Source organism: Rhineura floridana, chromosome 8, assembly GCF_030035675.1.
Source record: "Rhineura floridana isolate rRhiFlo1 chromosome 8, rRhiFlo1.hap2, whole genome shotgun sequence".
Classification (NCBI taxonomy): domain Eukaryota; kingdom Metazoa; phylum Chordata; class Lepidosauria; order Squamata; family Rhineuridae; genus Rhineura; species Rhineura floridana.
Genome location: NC_084487.1, coordinates 18,242,292 through 18,255,318, shown reverse-complemented (window position 1 = coordinate 18,255,318; position 13,027 = coordinate 18,242,292). Strand labels below are relative to the sequence as shown.

At 43.9% G+C, this 13,027-nt stretch overlaps 1 protein-coding gene across 3 annotated transcripts in view; it reads left to right on the top strand.

Moving 5' to 3' along the window:
• The window catches only part of PDE3A (phosphodiesterase 3A), a 437,665-nt gene that overhangs the window by 410,135 nt on the left and 14,503 nt on the right, over positions 1-13,027 (top strand). For all 3 annotated transcript variants that reach the window (XM_061638443.1, XM_061638444.1, XM_061638446.1), the window contains exons 11-15: positions 863-976; positions 3,101-3,300; positions 4,353-4,556; positions 5,952-6,107; positions 7,306-7,543. In XM_061638443.1, coding sequence (XP_061494427.1) covers positions 863-976; positions 3,101-3,300; positions 4,353-4,556; positions 5,952-6,107; positions 7,306-7,543 — 912 coding nt within the window. The remainder of the gene's footprint in view (positions 1-862; positions 977-3,100; positions 3,301-4,352; positions 4,557-5,951; positions 6,108-7,305; positions 7,544-13,027) is intronic.

Genomic DNA, 13,027 nt, shown 5'->3' with positions numbered 1-13,027 from the left:
TGTAGCTGTTCTTTGTAAAAGCACCATGCACATAGATCGGAGTGAGGGAACTGAGGGCCGCATTGCCTCATGGGCAACCTTCCGGGGGACGCATGCCAATGGTGGGCGGGGCCAGAGGCAAAAGTGGGCAGAGTCATCAATGCAATTGTTACCTTTGTACAGTAGCCTACACGCACCGCCCTCTTTCCAGGCAAGCAAAGGGCCCTATCACAGTTCAAAGACACTTCCAGCCAGGCAAAAGCAACTCGTGAGGGTGTGGAGCAGGACTGGTTAGGAGAGTGTGGCATGGAAATGGGGTGTGGCCTGGGGAGAATCCCAGGGGTCAGATAGGAAGGCATGGAGAACCTCATTTGGCTCCTGGACCTGAGGTTTCCCACCCCTGACATCCACGATGCTCTGTAAATCATGAAGAATAATATTTAACTACTTAACTTTATGATAAATGATTTGGGAGCAGGGTGAATGGCGAGCCGAGCCATTTGCAGATGATACCAAGGAAGAGTGCAACCCCAAATGGTTCACCAGCCAATAACAGTGGTGATTCTGCCAGCCTGTTCACCATAGTTAAGGCCATGAGATTGTACACTCCCTCCTCCCACGCTCTCCTCTTCTTTCGTGTACTGCTGAAATGACAACCCTTCCCATGTGTGGCAGTCTATAACTCACTTTGTGGAGGCTGGAAAGCCCTAAAATGCAATCATGGCAAATGAATATGCCTATGCACACTCAACTTATTCCTCAGCTCAGCAGCTGGCCTTGGTTCTTGGAAAAGTTTTGAGCTAGGGAAAGGGAATGGAGTCTCTGTGTCCAATAGATGGTGCTCTTACCCCCCAGCAGAAGTAATCTGCCTCTCTCTCAACAGATCACAACAGGACCCATGCCACTGATGTACTCCATGCTGTTTGGTACCTTTCAACCCAGTCTATACCAGGCCTCCCAACTGTGATTAATGACCATGGGTCAGCAAGTGATTCAGGTAATTTATTAGTACACCCTTTTTGCAACCCTTAACCTGGTCTCTTTTCTCAGGGGATATTTTTTCTGTGAAACTAGACATGTTGACTAGATGAATGTAAAAGATGCATTCGATGTACACAGAAGAGGTAGCGCTGGCTTTAAAATTTGAATGGCTTTTAAAAAGGACTAGACACTTCTATGGAGGATAAGGCTATCAATGGGTGCTATCCACAATGACTATGTTCTGCCTTTCTGGCCGAAGGGTGGTGAGAGTGCTCCAGCCTGTGGGCTTCCCATGAGCATCTTATTGGCCACTGTGAGAACAGGTTGCTGGACTAGTTGGACCTTTGGCCTGATCCAGCAAGGCTCTTCTTATGTTACCCGTAGTAGTGAAAGGGAGATACCACTTCTATGGGTCTCTGGTTGAGAAAGGGCTATAGCTCAGTGCTAGCGCATCTGTCTTGCATGCAGAAGTTCAATCCCCAGCATCTCCAGGCAGGGCTGGGTGAGAACCCTGCCTAGAATTCTGGAGAGCCGCTGCCAGTCAGTGTAGACAATACTAGATGGACCAATGGTCTGAAACCAGGGCAGTTTCCTGTGTTCCTATATTTTTAGAGGTAGTCTTGTTCGGTACTCCATTCTGATTCCTTGTTGCAACTAAACCACCCCTGCCAGTTAGCTCTGGAAAGAGGTGACTTGGTCATGTAAGTGAAGCGTACATCGGTAGGAATTTATGGACGTAAGTCAAATTGGAGATTGTAGTCCTATGTATCATGGGGAGGGGCACACTTTCTCAAGGCTCTGTCCTGCTCCCTCAACACCATGATAATACAGCCTGCAAGCTGTGTGTGGAACAACACTGAGGTCCAATATAAAAGGAGAAAATCCACCTCAACAACAACTGAAAGAGTAACACAAGTTACCCGTGGCAGTTGTGGAATCGCCTTCAGTGAAAGCTTTGTGAGACAGCTGCTTCGGTCTCCTGATATTAAAACAGATTACCCTCTCAAGCCTCCTCCTCCTCCTCCTCCTCCTCCTCCTCCTCCATCTTTTGGTGGACCACTTCAAAATTGCTTGGGGTCACAATGGACCACTTGAACCTTTTTCGTTCAATAAATCAAAGGAAATACATTCTTGATGTGATAACATATTTTCTTCAGAGCTGGCACCTTTGTCAAAACCAATGCTGTCATATGAAAATCGCAGGGCTTAGGCCAAGCCACTGAGAAGGACCCCTTTGACTGGCAACTTTCTAGGGGAAAATTGGTTGACTCCACTAATGCCTTATTATGAAAATCACAGGCCCTGTGCCAAAGCCTTGTTAGCCTCTTCAATAAATGGCCCCTTACTAAAACAGCCTCAATTTCTGCCATGAGAGTAAAATAAATCATGTAGAGGGCCAAGTACAGATATTCTCAAGTGTTCTGCAATCTTTCCATGGACCACCAGCACAGAGGTCATGGACCACCAGTGGTCTGTGGACCACAGTTTGAGAAACTCCACTTTAAGGCTGTCTCCAAGCTCAGTTATTCCTTAAGCTGAAGGATGGTGCAGCCCGATGTATACATATGGCTACTGCACAATTCAGTTCCCTTGTCACAGTGGTAACGTCTGCAGTCAAGAATCGTATAGAATTAGCAGTTCAGATTGCAAGTGCCCATAGCTCACAGTTGCAGGACTTGCTTTTCGGATCTAGGTGCTGAACATAATGGATGTAGCCAGTGGTGACTGGTCCATTAGGGCAAGTGGGGTAGTGCCCCACCAGGCTCAGTCTGCCGTCAACCAGCCTCCACCTGCCTGCATTCATATTTACAACCAATCCGGGGGGTGGCACTGGCTGTCAGTTTTCTCTTCCTTAGTCTGCGTGTTGCTTTTGTAGAGCTCAGCAGGAAGAGGATGGGGGGGAAACTGGAATTCTTTGGCTCTGCCTGTCATTGGCTCTGCCTCCACCTACTGTTGGCCTCCCTGCCTTCCACTCTACCAGTCCCAATGGGTACCAGCCACCACTGAATGTAGCAATTTTACAAAAGCAAGGTATGAATCTGTCCCTGGTTAAGCATGGCAAGTGGGCACACAACTGAAGTCTGGTTGTTCCTCTTCACTATAATGAACTCTCACTAGACAAACTGTTTTTTCTGCCTAGATTCTGATAGTGGGATCACTCATGGCCACTTAGGGTATGTGTTGTCGAAAACATATACCCCAGCAGATGACAGCTATGGATGCTTGGCTGGCAACATCCCTGCCCTTGAGCTGATGGCCCTTTATGTAGCTGCTGCTATGCATGATTATGATCACCCAGGAAGAACCAATGCCTTTTTGGTTGCAACCAGCGCTCCTCAGGTAAGAATGGCTGGGTTAACCAGCTCCTACTGCTGTTTGAACTAAGAGCATATCTGAACAATGTACGACTTGCCAAGGCAAATGGAGCCAGCCAGACATGTATGGTGGCCCACTAGTGACTTTTTGTGCCCTTTACTGGGACGAAAGCAATGGAGGTTGTCAAGTGCTGGCAGGTCCCAGTTCATGGTTGGGGTGTGCCATTTTACTTGGTGGGTCCTAAGTTGTACAGTTTTGCCTTAAAACCAAGGTCCTGTCTGCACTATATATTTAAAGCAGTATCATATCACTTTAAACAGTCATGGCTTTCCCCCAAAGAATCCAGGGAAATACCATTTGTTGAGGCTGCTGAGAGTTGTTAGGAGACCCTTCGTACCCTCACAGAGCTACACTACTTGGAGTGGTTCAGCCATCAATCTCTGTTCCTGGGGAAGTCTGGAAATTGTAGCTCTGTTCCTAGCCACAGCTAAATCTTTTTGGAGGGGGGCTACTTCTTTGGTAAAAGCACTCTTTGAAATTCTTTGCAAACTGGCTTTAATGGTGAGACTCAGTCATGGCTAAGTCACTGACAAATCAGGGGAAGTTTCTAAGGGGCATTGCCCATTGCCTGCATTTGCCAGTGTGTCTGTCTCCTCTCGGTCAAGGCTAAATAAAGTAGTGCTTGGGGGACACCCTTAACACTGCCTGCAAGAACTCTGTGTGATTTTGTGGTTTTGACCCACCCACTTTTGCCCTATCTGCTTTTCCTCTGTCCCATCCCCTTTGGCCCTCGGAAAATTAGCCATGTACGAATGGGGGGGGGGAGTCTGAGCAGAATTAGTTGGGCCCTCAGCGCTATGTGCATGGCTGTTTGTGCTATTCCAGGACTAGTAGAAATAGAATAAATTTGTTGTTGTTATGTGCCTTCAAGTCGATTATGACTTATGGCGACCCTATGAATCAGTGACCTCCAAGAGCATCTGTCATGAACCACCATGTTCACCCTGTTCATTCTGTGAAAACCCTGTGAACAGAATAAATTAAGCAACGTAATTTCTCCTCCTCTCTCTGTTTAGGCTGTTCTGTATAACGACCGCTCTGTTTTGGAAAACCATCATGCAGCCGCTGCATGGAACCTCTTCATGTCCACGCCCGAATATAACTTCTTAGTCAACCTTGATCATGTGGAATTCAAGCACTTTCGGTTCCTTGTCATTGAGGCAATTTTGGCCACTGATCTGAAGAAGCACTTTGACTTTGTAGCTAAATTCAATGCCAAGGTAAACTTGATTCCATGTATGTTGTTTATGTTTAAATATTTATAGCTGAGGCCTGGAAAACTGCAGCAGGTGGAGGGGGGGGCGAGAGAGGATAATGGCTTTACTTCCTGATATTGTGAGGACAGTGCACCAGGAACAATGTCATGCAGTTCTGAGACTCATAGAAGCAAAAGATGCTTTCCATTCCCCATCTCTCCACCTTGCAGTCTCAAAGAAGATCAAGGGCATCCATGCCTGGCTTTTATTTTCTTTTTTAGCATTGCATGTAGTTTGGCCTTAAGACAGAGGTGTTTTGAAGATCTCTGACTCTTGAGGATATAGCTTCAAGAAAACATTAAGTTAATAGAAAGAAGAATCCATGTACTGTCATTCAAGTGGTGGACAGATAGTATGACTTCAGAGGCCAACAAATGGAATTTTCCCAGCAAAATGGCACCCAACTACTTGGTATTAGAAGTAACATTCATTGCAGATTGCAAATTAGCAGCAACAAAGAAGGCTGCACCTTTATACCACACACAGAGAGAATGTCCCAAAATTGCCAGCCAGTGACAACCAAGGATGTCCTGCATACAAAACAGCAGATTCAAGGTGGCAGATTCAAAATTTGGATAGGCAGAGGTTGCCAGCACAATATCCACAGGCACCAGTGTGCCCTCAGTTTCTCCTATGGTGCCTGTGAAAGATCTCAGAGAGTGTGTGTGTGTGTATGTGTGTACACACACACACACACACACATATATGTATGAAAGACTATTTGCTCTTCCTGATCAGTTCCCATTTGTACTGGCTGGACCTCTCCTACATTGAACACAACCCCTTAAACTTGTCCACATTTCATTGGATTCCAGGACTGAAATCAACCCTCCCTTTTGTTCTGAACAGAGGGAAGATGTAAAGAGTTTCTGTCTGTGAGCAAGCACAGTAGTGGCTCTCCCCATTTATGGGGGAGGGGGCATTTCCACTCAGTTTTTTGGTTGTCTCTTTTTCTGCTCTCTTAGACATGGCAGCCATTAAGTGTTATGCCACTCCCCCATGGCAGCCATTTTGTGACTGGCGCCCCTGCCACTTTCTCAAAATTCCAAATGTGTGCACTGGCCTAAAAATGTTGTTGACCCTTGGGCATATTGGAGCCAGAATCTCAGTAAGATGTGCTGGCAGGAGCCTTGGTGAATACAGACTTTTATTTATTTATTTAAGTTCAATTTGAAATATATATGTAAAGGAAATATAATGTACTGCATGTAAAGGAAGTATAAATTATACACCTAACAACCACCACAGAACAAAGATGTTCTGTGCAATTCACATCACATCCTTGTCCCAAATTGTGCAGTGTTACATATGGCCGACACTGGTATTGGACCATTCACACTAGTAACGTGTATCTCCCAGGTGAATGATGATGTTGGCATTGACTGGACGAATGAGAATGACCGCTTGCTGGTTTGCCAGATGTGCATCAAGCTGGCTGACATCAATGGGCCAGCGAAATGCAAAGACTTGCATCTGCGATGGACTGAGGGCATTGTCAATGAATTTTACGAGCAGGTGAATAGCCTTAAGTTGTTGCTGGAAGGAGCAAGGGAACACACTTCAATTCACCACTTCTTAGAATAATCCCAAATAGTTTAGTTTTGTATTTTGGGGTGGGATGGGGACAGCGAGAGAAACTTTCTCATGGGTTATTTGTCATAACAAGACAAAAGACAGTACTAATAATGGATAATATTTTCTCGCAGCACAAATGAGCATAAAATAATATTTCACATTTTAAATGTGTTATGCATTTTGTTATTTCCAGTCATACGGTCCCTTTAGCAGAAGGTGAGGTGGAGACTGCTGTGTTAACCCCCTCCATTCATAGTGTGATGAGACTTGCTGGCAAAATTAGATCAAGTTAAGATAAAGCATACTAATTGCATGTATGCTAAATACAGTTTGTGCCTGGGGAAAAAAATACAATTTTGCAGTGCCCTTGCTATTTTGTCCTTCACATGCCATTGACTGCTATGTCAATAGAATGCAGAGTCTTTTCACCAGAAATTTGCAGCAAAGAGCTGGGCTCTTAAATTTGCCAAGCCTCAGCAATAAAACAAAATTGTTAGATCTCAAAGGGTAAATCTTCAGGCATGAAAAATGGTCACAACATATATCTCATGGGAAATTCTGGTAGTTAAGCGGTATATCTATAGCACAACTAAAATAAATAATTATCAATAGTTGAGAATAATAATAAACAATTTTTTAAAAACTATTTTCCCATAGAACCATAGTCAGAATTTTGCTAATTCCAAAGGCTCATCTGACTATATTTTAATGGGCGATTAGAGGAAAGGCCCGGTTCTCATTGAGGTGAAAAACCTATATCTAAGCTATACTGCTTCAGATGGCAGGTGAATGCTCCCATGATCTAACGTTCCTTACAGGAACCTAGAACCCTGTCATACTGAGTTAGAGCGTTGGTTCATCTCTGGATTGCACTGCTTTACTCAGCATTTTGGTGGCCTGCGATAGGCCCACTAGCTGATGGCTCCATGTGTTTTTTTTTTAAAAGGAGAGAGTCAATTGCTGGCTTTTAGACTTGGGGGAGCACTGGGTCTCTGTCCTCAGTTTGATGGTCATCACACAGAGAGTATAAGCTGGAGCAGGTGAGAGTCCCAGTCACCACGACAGTGGGAGCCCTGATGTGTATTTCTGTTCTCAGATATCACTTAATATTGTAACACGTTTTCTCCTGGTTCCTAAGGGTGACGAGGAAGCCAGCTTAGGCCTCCCTATCAGCCCTTTCATGGATCGCGCTGCTCCGCAGTTGGCAAACCTCCAGGAATCTTTCATCTCCCACATAGTGGGGCCACTGTGCAACTCCTATGATTCAGCAGGTCTGATGCCAGGGAAGTGGATTGAAGATAGTGATGAGTCGGGGGATACTGACGAACAGGAAGAAGATACGGCCGACATGGAAACCTGTGAAAACTCAGAGTCAAGTAAGTTCATTCTTTGTGTGTGCATGCATTTTTAATAATATTTAAAAAATATTAGGCAAATTCATGTAGGATGGCTATTGATGGCTATCGGCCATGATGGCTGTATGCTTCCTCCAGGATCAAAGATGGTATGACTCTGCATACCAGTTGCTGGGAAACATGAGGAATGGGCTGTCACTCTCATGTCCTCCTTCTTGGCTTCCTGGAGGCATCTGGTTGCCCATTGTAGGGATGTCCTTGTTGGCTTCCTATACGCATCTGGTTGGCCACTGTGAGAAACAGGATTCTGGACTAGATTGACCTGTGGTGTGATCCTGCATGGCTCTTATGCTTTTGTTGACCAATGAAAATAGGGACACATGTAAAGTGTTCCTTTCATGCTAAAGAGCACTGCCCAAGCCCCCTCACCCTTATTATTTGTTGCTCAAAACTCTTGAGAGTCACAATATTCATTCTTTAGGTCAAAGATGTATTAGCAAAATATTTTTGTCAGACAAAATGCTACTGCATTTCAAAAGTTATCTCAGCAGCTACAGCATGTGAAAAGCAGCTACATCCTGCCTTCATGCTCATGCATTTATGTGCATGTGCACTAAAGGCAAGATACACAACATACTCCATATTATACCCTAGGAGACTCTGGGAGGAGAGGCCTTGTTCTGCTCCAGATGATGGCTCTAGTAGACAATACTTTCTGGTCCATGCAAGGTAAAATGTTCAAAATGGGGACCTTCATGCGATGCTCAAGCTGGAGCAAGTTTAGAATGTTGCTTCAGCAACAAATAACCTCAGACTGAGCCTTAAATAAAGCTGTGGCTCTGGGTGGATGATAAGCTCTAACTCCCAGTGGGAAGAGCTCTTCCTTGCCTGTTTCAGCAGCCCTGGAGCTCCTATGGTGCAGGGGAGATGGTGGCTCTGGTTAGACATTGTATGCTGGGGTCCTCAGAGTTTGAGGGTGACAATGTGACCGCTTCAGGCCTGAGGTTGGCAGAATTGCCTCCTCCTGCAGTGGTGATGGTGGGGATCTTGGGCTCGTAGTGGAGAGCTCAATGAAGATGTTGACCCAGTGCGTGGCAGCAGTGAAAATGGCAACTTCCATGCTAGGGATGATTAGGAAAGGAATAGATAATAAAACTGCCAATATCATAATGCCATTATACTCTGTACAATTCTGGTCACCTCACCTCACAAAGGATACTGTGGGGCTGAAAAAGGTTCAGACACTAGATATGGCCTCCCAGCATGGTGCATTGTCCCACTCACATAATTGTCTGTCAACCACAATGGTACAAATACACAAATGAATCCTTATATGCATTTTATTTGTGTTTGAAAACCACTGCCCTATCCTTAATTATTAGAAGCAATGTCTCAGTGTTTTCATGGAGGATAATGGCTACTAACCATGATGGCTTATGTACTGTTGGATGAAATAAAGAGGAGATGGAAACGCTTCAGAGAAGGGCAAGCAAAATGATCAAGGGGGTGGAGCAATTCCCCTTCGAGGAAATACTACAACATTTGGGGCTTTTTAGAACAGAGAAAAAAAGTAAGAGGAGACATGGTAGAGGTGTATACAATTATGCACAGTGTACTGTAGAAAGTGAATAGAGGGAATTTTTTCTCCCGCTAGAATTCATGGACAGCCAATGAAGTGGAATGTTAGCCTATTCAGGACAGACGAATCGACTTGAAGGCAGTACATTTACATTTAGATGGATTAATGGAAGATAAGGTTGTCAACAACTACTAGCCACTACCTTCACATTTGCAGGCAGTATGCCCATGAATGCCAGTTGCTGGGAATCACAAGTGGGGAGAATGCTCTTGCTCTCAGGTCCTGCTTGTGGGCTTTCCATAGGTATCTGGTTGGCTACTGTGAAAACGGGATGCTGGACTAGATGGACCATTGTCGTGATCCAGTAGGGCTCCCTGTGTTCTTATGTGCATTGCAGGCAGCAGTTCCCTCTCACCTTCCAATTAATTAATTTATTTATTAGATTTATATCCCACCCTTTCTCCCAGTAGGAGCCCAGGGCTAGTCCACAATTCTAGTCCGCAGCCTAGCCCCTCAATGAGAGGAAGTCCCTCCCCTGAGGTCATGACACCCCTGAAGGAGGACAACTCCAGCAACTTGTGCTAATAAAACTTCCATGAGGCATTAAAGAAAACAGGGACTGCTCATGGTAAATATGGACCTTTGGAGTCTATTCTCTTGTGTACCACAATCCTTACACTACCAGGGCCCTTCAGAGTAACTATCTGACCTAAACGCAAATGAATGCAGTCACCGCGATTAACCTGATTAGGTTTGTAATGATTACGAGCAAAGTTTCAGACCGTGATAAATGCTCTAATGACCTCTATGGAGAACTAGAAGATTTGGGAAGGGGGGGGGTCTCCCAGGAAACCAGGGATAGAATGTTCTAACACAGAGTGCTGTGTGGAGTAGAAGTTTCTCCTGATTAAACCTGAAGGTTTCCTACAGGGGAATTGAAAGCTTTCTAATGAAAGATTGAACTGGATTTGGGCTGTGCAGCAGTGAAACGCTCTTTGTTTGCAGTTGAAAAGCCTGAAGGACTCAACAGTTTGGCTCCTGACACAACACTTGTTTAAGGCCACCTGGAAACACTAATCTATGCACACATTTCTTTGGGACAAAATATTCCTCTACGTCACTTTCTCCCTCTCCCCCACCCTCTTCATTAAAATCTTGAAGAGGTTTATCATTCAAGTTAGAAACTGCTACGAAGGATGTATAATGGGAGAAGAGGGCAGGTTTTAAGTGTTTGCCCCGCTAAGATTCTTTGCCAAGAACTCTGCCACTTCAGCTAAGCACAGACCCAATTAATACATTGCCTCAGTCTGTAGCATGAGAACCTGTGCCATTTCTGCGTGGCCCAATCCTGAGCTGTTCCGGTAATCCTCAGAAAACATGTGGGATTATTATTAGCACAACATGCAGTTAATCTGTTTAAGCGGTAGATTAATCAACTGAATCTTTAGTTGATTAATCAGTGATGGCCAATTTGAATTGGTGGGAGGTTGAGAGTTTAGGACAAGCCATAATGGAAAGCAAAAATAATAAGGAGGGCCTTTCCTTTCAAAACAAAACATTAAAACAAAACATATTTTAAAACTTATTAAAACAAAGCATCTTTAAAAAAACAACTTTAAAAACATATTATAAAGCAATTCCAGCACAGATACAGACTGGGATAAGGCCTCTACTTAAAAGGTTTGTTGAAAAAGGAAGGTCTTTAATAGGCACTGAAAATATAACAGAGAGGGTTCCTATCTAATATTTAAGGGGATATCCTCAATATCCCCGTCTGTGCTGGGATTACGTTTTTAGATGTTTTTAAAGCTTCTTTCAAAAAATATTTTTTAAAGATGTTTGGTTTTAATATGTTTTAAAGTCTTTTGTTTTTAAGATGTTTTAGAGTGGATTTTAGTGTTTTTGTTTGCCGCCCTGGGCTCTTTCTAGGAGGAAAGACAGGATATAAATTTAATAAATAAATAAGTTAATCCTGTTGAGTTGTTGGATTCCAGGTATCTTGGTATAAAGTAAAACAAGTAGGATGGAACCTTAATGAATACCAAAGGTAAAAATAAAGAATAAAAAATTAAGGCGAATGTAGCAGTATAAATCCTGAAAATATTTATTATAATAAGGTGAAATAAACCAAGAATGCATCAAGATTGAAAACATCCTCACCACATTAGAATTTGATTTCTCCTACTAATCTTGTTCCATATCAGAAACAATAATTCATATTTATATATTGTTTTTGACATATATTTTTGTAAAAAACTTTTCATGTTTGAATTTAGATATATTCTGTTATATTGATGCATTCTTGGTTTATTTCACCTTATTATAATAAATATTTTCAGGATTTATACTGCTACATTCACCTTAATTTTTTATTCTTTATTTATCTTGGTATAAAGGGCAGAATCCAGCAAAATACAGACATGCTGAAAACTTACTGCTCACTGCAGTGATAAATTTGAGTCTGGGCTATACCATTCTGACTTCAAATGGAGATTCCTGTAACTGAGTGTTCCTCCTTTTGAAATAATCCCTGCATATAGAAAACTATCATATTGGGAGGAGTTTGACTAGATCCTCTCTGACATCTAGTGTTCTGTTTTCAGGAACCCCACCCCACCTCCAGAGGAACACTCAGTCATATCAGCCTGTGCCTGCAATCTCAAGTGATACAACTTTGCATGAGTAGAACTAGACCTAAGCCCCATCAAAATCAGTGGAACTTTTTAGTTGTGGCTAAATCCCATTCCATTGGCTTGAGGTTCCATTCAGACACTTGCAGCCTGGTGATGTGGTCAGGGCTGGCGCCAGAGGGTGGCCAGGTTGGGCCCTGGCTGAGGGCCCCTATGCTCCTGAGGGCCCCTCCTTAGGATAGGAGGGTGGCACTCCCGTTCCATGATCTGTAGCAGCATCAGGTCCTGCAACCTGATCCTGCCACAGATCGCATAACTAAGGGGCTGATGCCCTGCTGCCATCTTGGTTGATGGCAGGCATGTACACTACACGTTCACGTCATTCATATGACACAAAGTAGATTGGGCATGCACGTGGGTTTATTAGCTCTGTGCCACCTGTATTGAGGGGGGTTGTGCTACAGCACCATGGGCCCAGGGCATACTGGTGCCCAAAGACCTAGTTATGCCTGGTGCCGGCCCTGGATGCAGTTCACATAAGAAGTTTCCCTGCACCTAGTCAGACCATTGGTCCATATAGCTCAATACACAGCGGGTTTCAGGCAGGGGCCTGCCCTAACCCTATCTAGAGATGTCAAAGATTGAACACCTTTTCTGTAGTGGCCCCCGAACTGTGGAACAGCCTCCCTGAAGAAGTACGCCTGGCGCCTACGCTTCTATCTTTTTGGCGCCAGGTTAAGACCTGGCTATGCTCCCAGGCATTTTAAGCGTTTATGTTATAATTTAATTTTTTTATTTTTTTTTATTTTGTTGCTGCTTGTGTTTATTGTTTGTTGTCTGATTTTATTGTTGATATTTTGTATTTTAACCTTTTTGTACACCGCCCAGAGAGCCACTTGCTATGGGCGGTCTATAAATGAAACAAATAAATAAAATAAATAAATAAATAAACATGGGGTCTTTTGCATACAATGCACATATTCTATCCCTGAGCTACAGCTCCTCCATATAGTGAAGGAGGATGCCACTTCCCTCACCCTATGGACTCAAAGCAACGTGGAATCTGGGCACTCCATCTGGAAGCCTGTACTGCTTTTAGCAGTACTCAATTAACCTGCCTTAACTTTAAAGGTCCTCATCAAGCTGAGGGCTCCATCATGCCTAGCAGAGAAGCATGTTTTCTGATCCTTTCAACAGCCCAAACCTGCTGCTGCCCTAGATGCGCAGTACAAATCTGTGTGAGTTTACCTAGAAGTCCTAGGGTGCATCCAGACAGGTGTTTATGGTGGGATGGGT